General features: G+C 34.2%; 2 protein-coding genes across 2 annotated transcripts in view; both read left to right on the top strand.

Moving 5' to 3' along the window:
* LOC135200816 (troponin C, isotype gamma-like) overlaps positions 1-10,143 on the top strand; it is a 17,367-nt gene extending 7,224 nt beyond the window's left edge. Inside the window, exons 2-6 of the mRNA XM_064229492.1 lie at positions 646-673; positions 2,492-2,635; positions 2,771-2,890; positions 4,685-4,816; positions 7,484-10,143. Coding sequence (XP_064085562.1) covers positions 646-673; positions 2,492-2,635; positions 2,771-2,890; positions 4,685-4,816; positions 7,484-7,509 — 450 coding nt within the window. The 3' untranslated portion in view covers positions 7,510-10,143. The remainder of the gene's footprint in view (positions 1-645; positions 674-2,491; positions 2,636-2,770; positions 2,891-4,684; positions 4,817-7,483) is intronic.
* Positions 10,144-12,701: 2,558 nt separating this feature from the next.
* Positions 12,702-20,725, top strand: LOC135200812 (troponin C, isotype gamma-like). The gene is made up of 6 exons (XM_064229478.1): positions 12,702-12,867; positions 15,355-15,382; positions 17,020-17,163; positions 18,401-18,520; positions 19,084-19,215; positions 20,427-20,725. The coding sequence occupies exons 1-6, from the start codon at positions 12,865-12,867 to the stop codon at positions 20,450-20,452; spliced, it is 453 nt and encodes a 150-aa protein (XP_064085548.1). The 5' UTR covers positions 12,702-12,864; the 3' UTR covers positions 20,453-20,725.
* Positions 20,726-20,940: the final 215 nt, after the last annotated feature.

Here is a 20,940-nt window from a genome sequence, read left to right on the forward strand (position 1 = left end):
GGAAAACGGGTTAAAGACGGTGAATATATATATATATATATATATATATATATATATATAATATAATATATATATATATATATATATATATATATATATATATATATATATATATAATATATATATATATATATATATACATATATATATATATATATATATATATATATATAGATATATATATATATATATATGTATATATATATATATATATATATATATATATATATATATATATATATATATATATATATATATATATAACTGATGGGTTATTTATGTGAACACTTCATACACAGGTAGCAATTTGGTGTCATATATGTAAACAAACTAGTAAACAATAAATCATCTACGCAAAAAACATCTAATATCTACGCTGATTTATTTTATGCGTGTTATTATTATTTATTTTCATTAATCACAACGTGTCCATTATCTGTTTATTTTGATGTGATCTAAATGCAATTTGCATATAAGAGTTTCAGTTTATGAGTTGTGTCTAAGTTTTTCTCTTATTTTCTTTTTCATGAGTTATGGACTAAATTACGTTTTGATTCGTCACAGATTAACCACTTGATTTTGCTTTTGTGTTTTAATTGATTTTTTTTTCTCTCGTTCACTAACTATTCACTGCTTACATTACAGGACTCCCTCGAACCAGATCAAATTGAAAGTACGTACGTAGAGATATCACTAAGAGGCAGTTTCCCCCCATTGCTCTTGGTGTCCTAATTTCCACCGTACTAAAAACGTTTTAGAATGCATACCATTAGACGTGACACACCATTCTCCCCTTTGAAGTTCTCTCTCTCTCTCTCTCTCTCTACGCAATTATAAACCGATCTACGTAGACTAAAGAGCCCTTGTTCTTAACATTAATACTACAGCAGATTCACATCACCCGTGCATTTGATGTCTAGGCCACTCCCTTACGACGCTCCTGATTGGCTGTTGATAAGCCAATGACAGGGCTGGAAACTCTCAGTCTCTCTCGAGAGTTCACATAGGCAGGATGTATGTTCCATCTCTCCTTAAAGACGCATACCTCAGGAGAGGTGGAACATAGATCTTACCCATGTGAAGTCTCGAGAGAGACTGAGAGTTTCCAGCCCTGTGATTGGCTTATTAACAGCCAATCAGGAGGGTCGTAAGAGACAGGCCTAGACATCAAATGCACGGGTAATGTGAATCTACTTTAGTCCTCACGAGGTTCACAGAGCTTGACTAAAGATTCGAGTTTCCTGAAAAAAAAAAAATCTATTTTTATTTGACTTCGTAAAGATCTACGTGCTGCTTCCTTCAGCTGGTTTTATTCTGAATGAATGATGGATGCTGGGAGACTCATAATCCAGGAAAAATTGATAATAAAGTGACAATATTGAAGGGTTTCTTACCTTGATATGATAAACGTATTTATGGTTGCGTCAAAGATCTGCTTTATTAGACCTGATAGTTTCCTAAAGTCCACCATTACTTAAGAAGTATTTCTTTGTAATTGAAAATTCCAGTCTAACATTCCCAATACATTATTATTATTATTATTATTATTATTATTATTATTATTATTATTATTATTATTATTATTATTACCCACACCATACTGACGGTCAGTGTGAGAATGAGCTCTCACAGATCTTAGTTTCCAAAACACCGGTTTTTTTCTTAAATTGTTTTCCTTACTTTTTATGTTTCTGCTTTCATAGATCCTATGTATTCTTAGAATTCGTTTAGCTCCAAAGCACGCACTTAAAACAGACCTTTAAAGCACCCACTCGGTCGTAGATGTTACATGAATTAACTTTTGGGTCAAATTTCATTTCAGGCTGACGGATCTCTACTCTCTTTCACATGACGGATACTTAATGTGCAGCCAGAAAGGTATTAATCCCACGGACTATTTACTGTGAATAGAACTTGGATTAAATTGGTCTTTATTAAGGTTCCAAGTAAAAGCGACCAGCCTAAAATGAGAATTGACACACAGAACTCACCTTTTCTTGTAAATACATTTTGTTTCCTAACTCACAACAGCTTTAATGCATTTGATAATTCAGATATTCTATGTTTACGTCTTATTTCTTATGCTTTTGTTTATTCAACGAATATTCTAAATTTATTTTGGAAGGTTATGTAGATATTTCAGTTTTCGTTCCTATGAGTTTGAAAACATGTCAGCATTCAGTACAAACACACAAATACTGTGACACTCCATCCATGAAAATTTTCAAGTATAGATCCTTCGTGTTCTGCCATCTTCTGCAATCTTGAGGTTAGATTTTGGGCCAAAATTGAAGACGCGTACGTTCGCTAAGATGCAACTCTAGAAATACGAACAGGACTTTAAATTCAGTCACCAGTTTGAAATACTTGGCGGAAAACTTGACTGGAGGTGTATGAAGATGTCAGAAAACACGCTTCTCGCGAAGGCATTCACGTCAATTAATCTAAATCCTTCCCTTTTTCTTTTATTCGTCTGCTCATCCTGCCACAGCGCTCAGGAAGGCGTTCGAATCCTTCGACACAGACAAGCAAGGCTACATCACTTGCGACACCGTCTCTACCATCCTGAGGATGATGGGCATCAAGATCTCCGACAAGAACTTGGCCGAAGTCATCGCCGAGACAGACGAAGACGGTAAGGGCAGTGTTGCTGATGAGGTGATCATTCTTTTTACATCAAAATAAAACCTGTGGTTATTGAAAAAAAGAAATACATTGCAACATATTTGTTGTATAATAAAAAGAATATTAAATTTTTTCTTCTTACAAGGCTCTGGCCAACTTGAGTTCGAGGAGTTCGTGGAACTTGCTGCCAAGTTCCTGATTGAGGAGGACGAGGAAGCTCTGAAGGCCGAACTGAAGGAAGCCTTCCGTATCTACGATAAGGAAGGTAAGAAACCAAAACCCGTTAACGATGACCGTAGACTTTGCGACGCCAGTCTCGGCCAGCTCTCTCAAAGCGTGAAGTGCAAGTCTTAGCTTCTTTTTATAAATTTTCCCGAATTTTCATTATATTAATATCAATATCAATAAAGACAATATCTCTAGATTCTTAAATTAGAAGCTGTAATTGGAGGAAGATGGAGCTAGAGAAGTTGGACAGGTAAAAAGAGGTTACCGAAAGGACGGGATGAAAGATAATTAAAGTCAGTAAGCGATGCTAACAGGAGCGTTTGGGGACCGCAAACCTCCACCATGGCATAAGAATTCACTTCGCAAAAGGTTAAATTTCTATCTTTCCCAAAATCTGATCATCTGTAGAAGTTCATAGGGGCGACTTTTAGTAAGATTTTCTTAAAATTTCAGAGTTCTTAAAAGAACAAACAAGCAAAGAGAGAGAGAGAGAGAGAGAGAGAGAGAGAGAGAGAGAGAGAGAAGAATTTAACAAGGCATGATCTGACCTCCAGCTTCTTCAGGACGTGTGCTAAAATCTACGGTCAAATAGAGCGTTGTTTCACCAACGAAATTGAAATAGATATGCTATATTTTATCCAAAACAATTGTACTGTACTGTTTAACATGCACATTTTTTATTTTTTACATTTTTATTCTAATAAATAGATCATAAATATCCTACCCTAGAATTCATGTACCTTTAAATCAACGCGAAACACCTTTTTCAGACCTCTCAACAACAATAACAACAAAGTAGTTTGTAGGCTTACTCCCCGAATAAGCGAAATAATAACAACACATCATTACTGGGAGCAACAAAGGCGCATGCGCAAACACGTCGAGGAATTACTTAGACCTTCAGACAAACATAAATGAAACACCCGCATATTTTTCGTAGCTTTCCGAGCAACTCAAGTCAAGGTCTTAGAATTTTCTCGGTTTCTCAGATAAAACTGATTTGGATCTTAAGAGATCTCGGGGACATTCCGTAGTAATCTTCGCGTTGCTCCAGAAGGATTTTTTTGGCTGAGGAGTCGACAAATAATTCGGTGGTTTGTGTATACTTGAGGATTCTAGATTTTTAGTTTGACTTCTGTGCTGTAGTACTTTGAGATTAGCCTTTGCGCGTAGCTTTCAAGTATAATAATAATAATATAATAAGTAATAATAATAATAATAATAATTAATAATAATAATAATACAATAATAATAATAATAATAATAATAATAATAATAATAATAATAATAATAATAATAAAAATGCTGAAAATGATAATGATTGATCGAAAGTCCGAAATAGTATGAATGCAAATATATGAACTTTTGAACATTCAAGCGTTCAGCAACCTTAGAAGTCACCCTCTTCAGCCTTGCCATTATATTATATATATATAATATATATATATATATATATATATATATAATATATATATATATATATATATATATATATATATATATATATATATATATATATATATATATATATATATATATATATATATATATATATATATATATATTTAGTCATTGCATTTCTTGCTGAGAGACAACTTGACAACTGCACCAAATTCATCTTCAATTTGCGAGTAACACCTCTCTCATTCCTAAAGCTCCACTCAACCTGACCCCGTCTTTAACCCCATGCCCTACCCAACCTATTTCAGGGCATCTAGACCCTATCTTCATCTCCTGGCCATCCCTTCCCAACTTGCCCCCCACGAAGCGCTAGTCGAGTTGTACCCAGATCAGCGCATAAGCAAGCAGTAATGTGTCTCCTCTTACACAGGCAACGGCTTCATCACGACCGAAGTCTTGAGGGAGATCCTGTCTGAGTTGGACAACAGACTGACTCCCGAGGACCTGGACGGAATCATCGAGGAAGTCGACGAGGACGGGTCGGGGACGCTCGACTTTGACGGTAAGACGGTTGTCTTAGAATTTCAGAAATATAAGTTACGGGGGATAGGAATCTTTTCACGATCGGTTACGAAAAGGGGTGATAAGAAGTTTGTATGAGAAAACACGGTAGTATTAATAATAATAATAATAATAATAATAATAATAATAATAATAATAATAATAATAATAATAAAATACAATGCGCAACTGGAATACAATACTTACAAGCTTTGGAATAAGACTAGCAGAGGTTAATATCAGGAGAGGGATCTTCCAACTCAAGAAAAGAGGCAACAGAATCAACCATCTGATGTTCATGGACGACATCAAGCTGTATGGTAAGAGCATCAAGGAAATAGATACCCTAATCCAGACTGTAAGGATTGTATCTGGGGACATCAGGATGGAGTTTGGAATAGAAAAATGCGCCTTAGTCAACATACGAAAAGGCAGAGTAACGAGAACTGAAGGGATAAAGCTACCAGATGGGAGCAACATCAAACACAGATGAGACTGGATACAAATACCTGGGAATAATGGAAGGAGGGGATATAAAACACCAAGAGATGAAGGACACGATCAGGAAAGAATATATGCACAGACTCAAGGCGATACTCAAGTCAAAACTCAACGCCGGAAATATGATAAAAGCCATAAACACATGGGCAGTGCCAGTAATCAGATTCAGCGCAAGAATAGTCGAATGGACGAAGGCAGAACTCCGCAGCATAGATCAGAAAACCAGGAAACATATGACAATACACAAAGCACTACACCCAAGAGCAAATACGGACAGACTATACATAACACGAAAGGAAGGAGGAAGAGGACTACTAAGTATAGAGGACTGCGTCAACATCGAAAACAGAGCACTGGGGCAATATCTGAAAACCAGTGAAGACGAGTGGCTAAAGAGTGCATGGGAAGAAGGACTAATAAAAGTAGACGAAGACCCAGAAATATACAGAGACAGGAGAATAACAGACAGAACAGAGGACTGGCACAACAAACCAATGCACGGACAATACATGAGACAGACTAAAGAACTAGCCAGCGATGACACATGGCAATGGCTACAGAGGGGAGAGCTAAAGAAGGAAACTGAAGGAATGATAACAGCGGCACAAGATCAGGCCCTAAGAACCAGACATGTTCAAAGAACGATAGACGGAAATAACATCTCTCCCACATGTAGGAAGTGCAATACGAAAAATGAAACCATAAACCACATAGCAAGCGAATGTCCGGCACTTGGACAGAACCAGTACAAAAAGAGGCACAAGCCCTCCACTGGAGCCTGTGCAAGAAACATCAGCTACCTTGCAGTAATAAGTGGTACGAGCACCAGCCTGAGGGAGTGATAGAAAACGATCACGCAAAGATCCTCTGGGACTATGGTATCAGAACGGATAGGGTGATACGTGCAAACAGACCAGACGTGACGTTGATTGACAAAGTCAAGAAGAAAGTATCACTCATTGATGTCACAATACCATGGGACACCAGAGTTGAAGAGAAAGAGAGGGAAAAAATGAATAAGTATCAAGATCTGAAAATAGAAATAAGAAGAATATGGGATATGCCAGTGGAAATCGTACCCATAATCATAGGAGCACTAGGCACGATCCCAAGATCCCTGAAAAGGAATCTAGAAAAACTAGAGGCCAAAGTAGCTCCAGGACTCATGCAGAAGAGTGTGATCCTAGAAACGGCACACATAATAAGAAAAGTGATGGACTCCTAAGGAGGCAGGATGCAACCCGGAACCCCACACTATAAATACCACCCAGTCGAATTGGAGGACTGTGATAGAGCAAAAAAAAAAAAAAAAATTATTTATTATTAAATTTATTTATTATTAATTAAATTTTATTAATTATTATTATTATTATTAAATTTTTATTATTTTATCATTATTATTATATTATTATTATATTATTTTATTATTATATTATTATTATATTATTATTATTATTATTATTTTATTATTTCCAAGTGCAATTTGCTTATGAAGGCAAACATACAAGTCCATTATTAACAAAGAAACTTTCCCTGGAAAGATTGTAATATATATATCCCTATATATATATATATATATATATATAGATATATATCGAATATAGATAGATATTATACATATTACATATACATACATATATAGATATAATATAATAGAAAGATATATATGTATATATATATATATAAATATATATATATAATACATATATATATATTATATAATAGTATTATATATATATATATATATATATAGTATATATACATATATATAGTATATTATATATATATATATATATATATATATAATCATATTATATGGTATTATATATATAATATATAGTATATATATATATATATATATATATATAATATATGATATATATATAATAATATATACTATAGTACCTATATAATATTTATATATATATATATATATAAATATATATTATATATATTATATATAAATATAATATATATTCAATATATATATTATATATCTAATTATATATTTTATAATAATATATATATAATTTATAATATATATATATATATAATATGAGGACTTCTTGAAATATAGTTCACAAGTTCACCGAACACTTTTGACAACAATACAGTTCGTAGGAATCCTCTTCATTGTTTTAATAATTTTTTCCCTTTTTCTCTCCAGAATTCATGGAGATGATGAGCGGCTAACTCAAGCGCCATGTGCCTTCGCCGAGTTTCACTGACTCTCCATAGGCCTCAAGCTCCGGAATTCTTTTCCTGTGTCTGTTTTCTCACAGGATATTCCTCGTTCCTCCAAGAAGCTGGAGCTGAAACTTGATCCGTTTTTTAGTTTTTATTTTAATTCTCTTACTTTTGCAGCCTTCCTTTATTCCAGAGGCGGATCTGTCACCATATTTTCCTATAGATTTTTTTTTAATCTGTTGAGAGAGTTCCATAAAAGTAATAGGATGTAAGTCACATCAGCTTAGTGATAAATCTAAAGTCGTGCTCTCTCTCTCTCTCTCTCTCTCTCTCTCTCTCTCTCTCTCTGTGTGTGTGTGATTGGGTGCTGTTTCTCTCTGTCATGCTTTCATAATTGGTATTGCCAAACAGATAATACAGTGGACATTATCATCACAGTTTCAAATATACCCAGAGGTCGCATTCAACTGCCATACCACATGAGTGTGCTAATTCTGAAAAAAACTATATACACACATATACATACAGTATATAAGTATATATACACATACACAAACACTGCAGTAATAGTTGATTTCCGTTTATACACTTCATTCTTAGTATTAGAAGTTCAGTGTTGAAATTTAATGGCTAAAATAAGACCAAGGTTTGAGGGCACATCGTATATTATTCACAAATGAAGAGATGCACAGTTTAATTAATTTGGTACCTCTGAAGTCTTTTCGTTTTAAAAAATCTTTTCAATGAAAAATATTTAGTAATTTTTCTAATTGCTTTTTTAATTAAAGGTATTTTTATAATAGATTAGAATTTCATCTCCTAATAATTTTTGGTTAGTTTTATTTGCTATCTTTTCTAGTTGTATATTTTGAAAATTAGTTAGTTTTAGTATTTTCAAGTAACTTTTAATCAATTTATTTATCTTTATTTTACATTGTAGATAGTGATTTTCGAGCCAGTTCTAAATAATCTTTTAATGCTATTTTTTTGTTAGATTAGAATTTTACCCCCTAATAATTTTTGTGTAGTTTTATTTCCTGTCTTTTCTAGCATTATATTTTGAAAGTTATTTAGATCTGGTATTTCCCAATAACATTTAATTAACTTCTGTCTTTTCATTTCTACAGTTTTTTATGGAGAAGCTGTGATTTTCTAACGAATAATTTTGTTTTGTTTTGTAGAATATTAGTTACAACGCTATTTTAAAATTAATTAGCAAAATTTTCCTAATAGTTTTTTATTTTTATTTAATTATCTTTTTTAGAAAATTAGATAGTTAATGTAATTTCTGCACATACTAATCTACATTTTAAGAATTCCTTTATAGCATGTAATATTTAGTCAATAGCATGGACTTATTTGATATGTATTTAATAGTTATCAATACCCATGTGTCGTTATATACCTTTCATAAGTAAACAAATGTTTCTATGCTGTTTTCAGTGTATCAGCATTGGACATACATTTCGTCTGATAATAAATAATTTAAAATTTAAAGTATCTCCGAGTGACTGATCATTTAATTTTAAATGTGCCAGTTAACCATTATGAAATAGTACCATTATTACCAGTAACTATCTTCTTATAAATTGCTTACAAATTTTGTATAATGATTAATTACACTACAAAGATATCCTAGTCCTGTAATTAACCTTCTTTCAAATAATTATTATCTAATCCTTATCTTAATCGTTTTCCCTTACAATGATTCACACAATTTCCAAATAAATAATTTCATCGTAAATATGGCTTTAGTGTAATATTATTCTTTTGGTCGAAAACAGATTTTTTTTTCTATTTTGTCTCCGACTACTTAGTTTGCTATGAGTTTAGAAAAATTTGTGACCATTAAGAAAATTCACATATAAAAGAGGACTTATTTTATTTTTTTTTTTTAGGAATTTTAATCAAATTTCTTTTGCCAATTTTTTTCCAGTCAGAGTTCATTCTAGCGATGCCATTAATTTTCAAATAAATAAATAAATAAATAAATAAACAAATGAATGAATGAATAAATAAATAAATAAATAAATTAATTAATTAATTAAAAAAATAATTGATTAATACAAGAAAAAAAATACCTTCAGTTTTCAAAAACTATAACTATTTCGGCACCTGTCTACGTTTCTCTCTTGTAAATACTGATTTTGCCTCAATAATAGTTACGCCTGTGGACTGATGCCAGTAGTACAGTCAAGGTCTTGAACCATTCTAGAACAAATTCACTTAGACATTAACAGGGAAACTGTAACGTTTACATTCACACAAACAAGCGATCTGTTTTGCAAGCGCTAACGCAAACCAAATGTCATGCTCGTAAACTTTCATTCAAATTAGTCTATTGTCTCAAAATGCCTGCTCTAGATTATCTGGCAATTTCGTAATCGCTTTTCTCTCTAACTCTCTCTCTCTCTCTCTCTCTCTCTCTCTCTCTCTCTCTCTCTCTCTCTCTCTCTCTCTCTCTCTCTCTTAAGAATGCAGCCATAAGTAACGAATATCATTATAGAATATGTGAAGTATAATAATTTTATTGAAGGTGTCTGGAGTAACTTGGAATTATTTATTCATACGAAACCTCAACAAATTACCGAACCAGATTCAATTTTGTTTATGTTCTGAATAAAATTTGCACAAATTGTAGTGGTATTTTATTTTCCTTTCAATCTGCTTGTACGAGAAATAAAATAACAAAGTGTTTCGCTATATGTTGCTTAACCGTTTCTGAAATGTAGCGTTGCAGCACGATGCTTAATAATATATATATATTATATATATATATATATATATATATATATATATATATATATATATATATATATATATATATATATATATATATAAAGGTATTTTGCCACGAAGGAAAAGATGAAAAAGTGAGATAGCCAAGTACTTTCGGTCCTGTTCGGAGCCTTCACAAGACCGAAAGTACTTGGCTATCTCGCTTTTTCACTTTTTCCTTCGTGACAAAAAACCTTTATTTATACATAGCATCACGTTTTATATACTTCGTGATCAAGTTATATATATATATATATATATATATATATATATATATATATATATATATATATATATATATATATATATATAAATTGAGGGGGGAGGGGGTGGCGGGTGGAAGAGAAATGTATTCAAGAAAGATTTTTTTCGGAATATCTGGAATATTTTGAGTATTTTCCCAGTCTATAATTTTCCCTCTTAAAATTCTGGGAAGCTAAAGTTTAGCATCTTGAGCTCCAATTGAAAAATATTTTTGAAAGGAAAGTTGGACCCTTGAAAAGTTTGTGCATTTTTGTTGACTCTGTCTCTGTCATGAATAATGAGTCTCTCTCTCTCTCTCTCTCTCTCTCTCTCTCTCTCTCTCTCTCTCTCTCAACGTGAATATCAGAGGTCATAGGTCATGTATTTTTTCTGCTAATTCACTTCTTCGAAAGAAAGGATCTGGATTACAAAATTAGAAAAATAAACACGTATAATTCATTGAGGTGTATACACATATTCTTCATATATGGCAGTTTGATTAAGCAACTACATGTTATTTAGGAAAATGTTTTTGTAATCTACAACTCCTTCGTCATAAGATACGTTTTAGAATAGTTAAATAATACTATAGTACATTATTTTTGATAATGGAAAGGTAAAACGAAAAAATTGGTCAATAGATATTATAATACAATGATAGTAATAGTACACGGATATGACTTTGGCATGTTTTGCTGATCAAAGGCTGAAGTCACCATGAAGGTTTATATTATTATTATTATTATTATTATTATTATTATTATTATTATTATTATTATTATTATTATTATTATTATTACTGTCTATCACAGTCATCCTACACGGGTTGCATCCTGCATCCTTGGGAGTCCATCACTTTTCTCACTACTTGCGCTGTTTCTAGGAGCACACTCCTCCTCTGCATTATTATTATGATAATATTATCATCATCATCCACATATATACGCATTACTTTGTTGCGGAAGCTTAAACAGAAGAGAATAGAAATCTAATACTCTAAAGAAAAGAAAAACAGAGCGGAGAAAAGAATGAAATACAAACACAGAGAACTGATACATTTGAATATACAGAAGAATTCACAACAGGAAAGAAATTTTGACCGACACTGTATTTTCCTTTGTACCTACGTGTACGTCAATGAATTTTAAAAAGGTAGAATTCTACCTTCTACCTGACCAGTTAATAAGTTAAAAGATGCATCTGAAATTGAATGGGATATGAATGGAATATAGCTGAGAAATTTTGCCTCTCATCCCTTTTTGTGTGGTATGTTGAATTCCCTTCTTCTCGAGAATGAAGATTTGGTTGATTTTAAGCCATGTGACGTAAAACAAAAAAATAGGAACAGCTGTGTTCAAGGACCGAGCATGCATTCGAGAGGTGTCCATTTTCATAATGATAAAAACGTGGGTCTATATGCCTCCTGCCACATAATGAAAAATGAACTTCGTGTAAGATGTTCTGGAATCCCCTTGGGTGCTGAACAAGAGAGCCGCCGCTTCTACCTATTTTTGGCCTCTAATTTTTGTTTTAAAGATTTCTATTTCCGTCCTGTAGTTTGGAGGTGCTAACTCGAGTCGACTTAACTCTCTGTTTTAATCTAGATATTCTATCCCTTGAAGCAGAAGAAGAGGAGGAGGAGAGGAGAGGAGGAGGAGGAGGAGGAGGAGGAGTAGGAGGAGGAGGGAGGGGAGGAGGAGAAGGAGGAGGAGGAGGAGGAGGAGGAGGAGGAGAAGGAGGAAGTGATATAAAAAGAATCGTGCCAAGAAGCGAGTATAAAGTCGAGAAGAGGAAAAAAAAACATCTCTAACGAAAAGAGAAAGAAAAGGAAACTCGTAGTACTAGAAATATTTCGTCGGGGGAAATCAAGACCTTTTTGTTGTCGCCGATTCACCCCAGTAACCTCCTAGAATCCGCCGCCGCTATTGGTCCATTCAAACGACCAGGGCCTGTCACGTGACCTTGTCAGGGGCCGCACCATTGGTCCATTCAAAGAGCAGCAGCTTAGACGAGCCAGGACGACGTGCTGCCCAAGACATCATCGGTCGTTAAGAGCCAACAGGTGAAGAGGGTGGAGGACTCCTGACGAGGTCGGGGTCTTGGGGAATGAAAGGGGGCGGTGTGTTGATTTGGGGGAGGGGGAGGGGGTGGGTGTTTGCATGCGTGAGTGAGTGCGTGCGTGCGTGCGTGCGTAGCGCTGCTAGTTTGTAACGGCTGTAAACGAGGTGATGATGGTGCAGCATCCGTAATCACCACCTCACTGGCCCTCAGTGGTAGCTTCAGTCATCAGCCCTTACTACTCGATCTCCGGCCGCAACTCGACATCAAAGGCGCGTCAACATGGTAAGCCAATATACTTCCACATTTTTTTTTTTAATCAGTAGACCAAGTGGCTGTCAGCACTGAATTCTCAGTAGACCAAGTGGCTGTCGGCACTGAATTCTCAGTAGACCTTGTGGCTGTCAGCTCTCGTAGGCAAACGTCTTCCTTCTCGTTCGAGGAACGAAGGATTCTTTCAGGACTCTCGCATCTAAATCAACTTCCTCATTACAGTTTCAATTGGTAGAGAAGCTTCCAATCGCTTGAGCATTCCAATAGTGCCTTCGATGCTTGAGAAATGAAAGCCTGTCTGTACCTTATTATAAGTTACGTGTACTGTTTTTTGAAGCCTTGATATATATAGTACCTGTCATGGACTGGTTCATGTACTGTTATATATATATATATATATATATATATATATATATATATATATATATATATATATATATATATATATATATGTATGATATATATATATATATATATATATATATATATATATATATATATGTATATACACACACCCACACACAAGGCATTTGTAGTCGTGTAAGGGATTATCTCCAATCCCTTTCGACAATTACCGTGGAAAGCGAATTAAACTGTTGTAACACTGAACGTAAGTTATTCTTCTTTATCAGATGATACATATTCTAAACTTTTTTCAAATAAGGTTAGACATTGTTTTATTTAGAAATTTTCTAATTGCTGATGGTAACATACACGTGTTTTTTATAAGTCATTTTAGTATTTCATCTCATTACCGGTAAGGATTTAATGAGATTCAAAATAGACGTTTTTAACAACCAGATTGGTAATAGATATTCTATCTTTGAAAGTGTACAATAGCATACCATCTATTCGTTAGTAAAGAATTAATGAAATATACATACGTCTATTGGGCCAGTATTGAAAATTATTTGTAATGTAATGACGTTTACATATTGCCTATTGTATAAAGTATATGCATGGTTATAAATATCGTCACATTTATGCACGAGCAAAGAATGAGAAAAATGCGCGTACCGACCTGAATGCTCAAATAATTTAATTTAATTTTTTAACATATCTACAAATATTACAACTGACATCGAAAGCAAACGTACCTTCAAGAGCATCGCTATATTTTACTCATTCGCCGGTACAGTCGACAAGATTCCACTTATGCTCCTAAATTCAGTAGTGATCCCTTTAAATTTAGGAAGTCCTCTCCCGCCTGCTCAAGCAATCAAAAACAGCTTTGTCCTCAAAGATTTCACTCACGGCACAAACGCTCGTTTTCTTTCGGAGAATTCCTTAGAGTCATTATCGCCGTTTGTCTAATAAAGCGGAGAGAAGCATCGGGTGTGAAAGGGTCTCTCACCAGCCAGTCAGTCCTCTGGTGACGAAGTTGTCGAGGGATCGGTATATATTTTGGACGTTTTCTCGCAAAATCAAATTTCTGGGGGCCACGAGTTAGCCAACGGGCGTTTGAGTTATGGGAAAGAGTTTAGGCTTCGTAGATCCCCCTCCCTCTCTCTCTCTCTCTCTCTCTCTCTCTCTCTCTCTCTCTCTCTCTCTCTCTCTCGCAAGTGACATTTACGCCACATAATGCGCCTTGGTCGAAACTTTTTTTTTTTTATCTACGCACAAATGAGATCAAACTTTAAATTGACTAACTCTTCATTTTCAAGATCTGCCTCTGCTACTCAGTAATTGCTGCCTAACATTTACGTCGATTCCTGCTGTGTAATTAGTAATATCTAAGAACGTTTTTAGATATTTATTAGTTCTGTACAATTTGTTTTCGTTTTTCAGACATTTATGACTGTTAAAAAAGTTTATTATTTCTGTCTAATTTGATATTGCTTTTATGCGATAAAAAGCAACAATTCTTTGCTTTATTTGTTTTGATGTGTCAAAAGGGACGAGATATCTTTGCTTATGTTGTTGTTATAGTTGCGTCTTTCTTTTGTGTATATGTCTTTATGACTTAAAACATTCGTTGTTGCTTTCACGTACGATGTTTAGACTTGAAAATATATCTAAACTAGACCTTGTTTTTTTTTTCTATCTTAATTTTGGTCTCGGAAGTGGAGCATTAAGTTTTTACTTATTTGTTTGTTAATCAATTTAATTTAGATGAATACTGTATTTATTTCCGTGTCATTAATGACAACTATATTATCTACGAGGCTTTAGAAATTTGACGTTTCTTTGCTTAGTTATTTTATTAAATTTTTTGTGTGTGCTTTACTTTTCTGTTGAAGTAACAATACAAGACGCCATGAAGTCTGAAATAAATTGGTTTATTTTAGCATTATCTAACAAATTATTTTCTTTTCATTTATAACAATGATATTGCGTTAGAGGCTTTGAAATTTGACATTTCTTTGCTTGGCATTTTTATTTCATTTCATCTGTTGTACTTTTCTGTTTAAATATCTGTGGAAGACGCCACGAATTCTCAGACATGTTTGTTTATTCTGGCATTATTTAACATTTTATCTCTTCTTACCCTTATTCCAGGATTCACTTGAGCCTGATCAGATCGATGGTATGTATCGCTGGAAGTGGTAACCATCCCCCCCCCTATTTCTCCCTGTACATACAACACCCCCCTATCCCCAGCCCCCACCACCGAACTCCCCCATTGAAAATTGCATCATTTCATTGGTTGTCACAATGTGATGCTTTTCAAGAATTGTTTTGAAAACGATTGTCTTTTTTTCCTTGATTCCCGGGTTGTGTTTTAATTTGATTTCCAAAAGCTTATTCGACTCTCTTTCCCTGTCTGAACTAGTTAAATCTTATATATATGAATTATACATATACTACATATATATATATATAATATATATATATATATATATATATATATATATATATATATATATATGTATATATATATATATATATATATATATATATATATATATATAGCTTGATGATGAATAATAGTGCCAAGACTAGAAGACCATTCTTTAATATTACGAGCTTTCGAGGTTTAAAACCTCATCTTCAGGCTGAAAAAATGACAAGGATGAGAAATCACTAAAAATTACATTAAATTAATTGTCTGATTAAAAGCTTCAGTGTGGTCTGCGATACGTGGGATCCAGTTCCCGCTGGGCTTAGACACAGAATTTTGGAACACAGAGGTCTTTCCGTTAGAACTAGGTTTCCTCTTTCTAAACCACCATTTTCTGCCATAAGGGATCACAGTTTAGCACAGGACCATCCTTTCACTCACCCTAGATTTTAGAGTACTGTCTTTTTGCTCAAACTAGACTGGACCTTTTAATTTCAGAGTCGCTGTTTATTAAGAAAATGAAACCGGAATTGAACAACAACTCGTCCGGTATTCAACTAGCTATCATATAGTTTCATAGTAGGTACACAAAGTGGGTCGTTAGCTATTTTATTTTTGAGTGTAGTTTGTTTACCTTTCATATTATTTTTATTTTTATCTCTGTTTTTGTATGATTTGCGCTTTGTTTTAGTTTTTTCTTTAATTTTTTAATTTTCGTTTGTATGTTGATGTTTCGTTTTATTTTATGTTTTTACTGAAGCTTTTAATCAGACAATATATGTAATTTTTAGTGATTTCTCATCCTTGTCATTTTTTCAGCCTGAAGATGAGGTTTTAAAACCTCGAAAGCTCGTAATATTAAAGAATGTTCGTTCCTAGTCTTGGCACTATTATTCATCATCAAGCTAAGATTTCCAAGTAGCCGCCCAATTACTGAGACTATATATATATATATATATATATAGAATTAATAACTTGGATAAGTGAGGTTAAAGAGCTGATCAAAGATATATATATATATATATATATATATATATATATATATATATATATATATATATATATATATATATATATATCTTTGATTCAGTCTTTAACCTCACTTATCCAAGTTATTAATTCTCTGAATTAATAACTTGGACTGAACCTTATTCAGTTCTATAACTGTAAACGTTTCGACATTTTCCATAAAGAAAATCTTATTTACTTATGCTGCTAGGACTCATGTTTCATTTCATATCTTTATTTATCTTTCTTTTTGAGACGAATGTTAATCCCGGACACTTTTAGAAGATAGATTAGGAACGGAACTATTACCCCGTTTTCTAATAAGAAGACCACTCATTATTTTGTTTTCCCTTCTTCTTCTTCTTCTTCTGCAGCCCTCAGGAAGGCCTTCGACTCCTTCGACACAGAGAAGCAGGGCTTCATCACCGCCGACACCGTCGGCACCATCCTGAGGATGATGGGAGTCAAGATCTCCGAGAAGAACTTGGCTGAAGTTATCGCTGAAACTGATGAAGACGGTGAGCAACTTCATCGACTCTTCTTCGCTTCCTTCGTAGTAGGAAGTTGTCACTATAGCAGATTCTCATCAACCGTGCATTTGACGTCTAGGCCAGTCCCTTACGACGCTCCTGATTGGCTGTTGATAAGCCAGTCGCAGTGCTGGAAGCTCTCAGTTTCTCTCGAGAGTTCATATGGGTAGGGTCTATGTTCCACCTCTCCTGAGAGACGTATCCCTCAGGAGAGGTGGAACATACTACATCCTGCCTATGTGAACTGTCTCGACAGAGGATGGGAATTTCCAGCCCTGTGATTGGCTCATCAACAGCCAATCAGGAGCGTCGTAAGGGACTGGCCTAGACGGCAAATGCACGGTTGATGTGAATCTGATATAGTTAAGAGTTTATTCTTTTCTCCAGAGAACTAAGACGCTTAGTTATGATCTTTGTGTTTCTGAAATTGCGAAAGGGATTGCATTGGTCACCACTTTTGTAGGGCAACAGCAGTTCTTAAGGACCTTTGACCTTAGCAATAGAGTTTAGTTATTTATCAGAGAACAGCAGGACTTATTCATACGCTTGTATCATAAATTTGCCTGGAACTTTTTTGTTTATAATTTGCAGAGAACAAATTAAGATGTTATGTCATTTTTATTGCAGCATGAAACTGTTATAAGTTTTACTGTTTATCACTTCTTTGAGAATAGCAGCACTTACATATGTCTCTTACATCAGTGAATAGGAGATACTTTGTATTTATATCCATTGTATCGATAAATAGTCGGGAGAATTGTATTGTCTGGAGAACTACAAGAGTTATTTGTGCCTCAATTTCTATGACGTTTCCATTAGAATAATGTTGCTCCTCATCAGTCGAAAGCAGCAACACTTACTTATGTCCCTTTTACTCTGAAGTTGTCGTGTGTGTGTAGGTTCCCCCTTAAGGTCTAAAGGTCAACAACAGTAGCAAAGTAAAAAATTGTAATAATGCTGATATTATCATTAACTTCACTTACTCGAGTGACTAGTACTAAACATCGTCCAATACCTTATCGTAACTTTGCTCTTACGAGATGAGAAATATTTAAATTAATTTCTAATTCTAAATATCGAGAGATTAAATGCCCTTAATCACCCAATTAGGGCCTTCATTCAAAAGCTTATTAAAAGCACTTTACTTTGCCGAAGTTAATTAATGCCACCTCTCTCTCTCTCTCTCTCTCTCTCTCTCTCTCTCTCCGTGCTGCCTGACCTGCAGGCTCTGGCCAGATTGAGTTCGAGGAGTTCATTGAGCTTTCTGCCAAGTTCCTGATTGAGGAGGACGAGGAAGCTCTGAAGGCCGAACTGAAGGAAGCCTTCCGTATCTACGATAAGGAGGGTGAGTACTTCTCTCTCTCTCTCTCTCTCTCTCTCTCTGTTTTTCCTTACTTTCTACTTGACTGTATCAGAAAAAAGGATCCTTATAAAACTAAAGGTAATACTCTCTCTCTCTCTCTCTCTCTCTCTCTCTCTCTCTCTCTCTCTCTCTCTCTCTCTCTCTGTTTTTGCTGGCATAATATTTCATAGTATCAGAAAAATTATCCTTTGAAAATAAAGGCAGCTCTCTCTCTCACGCCACCCCCCTCCTCTCTCTCTCTCTGTTTTTGACGGCATTTGACTAGACAGTATAAGAAAAGGATCCTTTGAAAATGAAAGCAAGTCTCTCTCTCTCTCTCTCTCTCTCTCTCTCTCTCTCTCTCTCTCTCTCTCTCTGTCAAAAATAAGGACCAGAAAATTGCCTCGTTTTGAGTTACATATAGTCATGTCAAATATGTCGAGCGATTGCATTATCCGAAGACGTAGGGTAACTACAAGCAAAACGCACACTTCCTCTGTACCTGCAAAACAGAGCGAAATGAAACCCTTACTAGTTCATCCGTTGATCAACCTCCTCCTCCGCAGGCAACGGCTTCATCACCACCGACGTCCTGAGGGAGATTCTGTCCGAGATCGACAACAAACTGACCGCTACTGATCTCGACGGCATCATTGAGGAAGTCGACGAGGACGGTTCCGGAACCCTCGACTTCGATGGTGAGGATGTGTTCCCTCCACATACACACACACACACACACACACACCCACATATATATATATATATATTATATATATATATTATATATATATATATATATATCTATATATATATATATAAGTGGAATCATTTAACAGGGGAAAAGAAGTGTTATTCAGACACTGAATTTAATCATGTAAGACCACCAGAGATTCGTACGGAACTTCAAGAATTTAAGTATTTGACGAATTAAGTAGAGATTCGAAACTTATGCACATGGGAGAGAAATGGTTAATTATGAAGATTATTGGACCTTAAAATTCTAATTTATGCCACGAAAAAAAAAGCTTTGGTATTTGACTGAAATGAAATAATCTCCTTTTGATGAGGGACTCCCATGAATCGTGTCAGAATGTTACTGCAATAATTGTCTATGATGACCTCCAGCCCTTGTTTCAGTAATTATTTTTGACACTTGGAAGATAACTGCTATCAGACCAAGGAGAATAGTCACATATATTTGTTTATATCTATTCATGTCATGTGTGACCATCAGCACTTTTTTTGAAATGTCTGAAAATCATCAACAGTAAGATTTATTTCGGTAAATTCTACGTCCGTCTGTGTTGAATAAATTTTGCATTCTGCCATCTCCATAGTCGGGACATTAGGAACAATAACTCTTTGATTTTGTTTTTAAACTGAGAATTATATCTGAATTCTCTCGTCTTCCGTTTTCATACGGTTTTGAATTCTCCAAGGATTCCTTTTCTCTTTCCGGATGGTATCTGACGGCGTAGAAAAATATGTTCCTCTTCAATGAATTTTCATTTGTGCTCCAATCACTGGAGTTTGTCAGTCTTTCGAAAAGGGAGAAGAAAAAAAGTCACTCATTCACCTTTTCAAAGTCGCAGTTTTTGGGAATGAAAACGAAGTTAAATACTTGCATTTACTAAAGAATGCTCATCTATTCTTATCTTAGTTGAGAGGAAGTTGCATTAGAACTTAGTAGACAAGGTGTAATATGATCTTATGTTCTAGGAAATATGTTAGTAATACCTGGATCAAGAAAGACTAAATTTAATGATGAAATAGTCGTGTAACATGTAATTACGAGCAGTATCTCACGATGTCATTAAATATATATCTCAGAATATTGCCAATCTGATAACACTACTGATTTCGCACAGCGAGTTTTAATTTTTTCTACTTCGCCTTCTTCTTCTTCCAGAATTCATGGAGATGATGAGCGGCTGAGAGATCCATCACCACCTGTCGACTTCCATAATCGTATTCATCATCCTGTTCTTGTTCATTCATCAATATACGTAGACAGATGATTGAAAAGCATTATATATTTCATATTTCGTAATTGCATTTATATTTTCTCTTTCGTTAGGCGCGAATACCTTCATTCTCACGTAAGGAAGTGGAAATTTTTTTTCTTTTCTTTTACTGTGAGATTCGTCATGTGAATGACCATTTGTTGGTGTTCTTTGAAATAAACATTTCAGTGGAATAAGTCATCTAGGCGGGGTTTAATTTGATTCCATGGTCTGTGTCCGGTATATAAATGGACTTATGAAGGTCAAGAACCTGGTGATAGCATCGTGTATATATATATATATATATAATATATATATATATATACATATATATATATATGTATATATATATATATGTATATATATATGTATATATATATATATATATATATATATATATATATATATATATATATATAT

The sequence above is a fragment of the Macrobrachium nipponense genome, chromosome 23, assembly GCF_015104395.2.
Source record: "Macrobrachium nipponense isolate FS-2020 chromosome 23, ASM1510439v2, whole genome shotgun sequence".
Lineage (NCBI taxonomy): Eukaryota > Metazoa > Arthropoda > Malacostraca > Decapoda > Palaemonidae > Macrobrachium > Macrobrachium nipponense.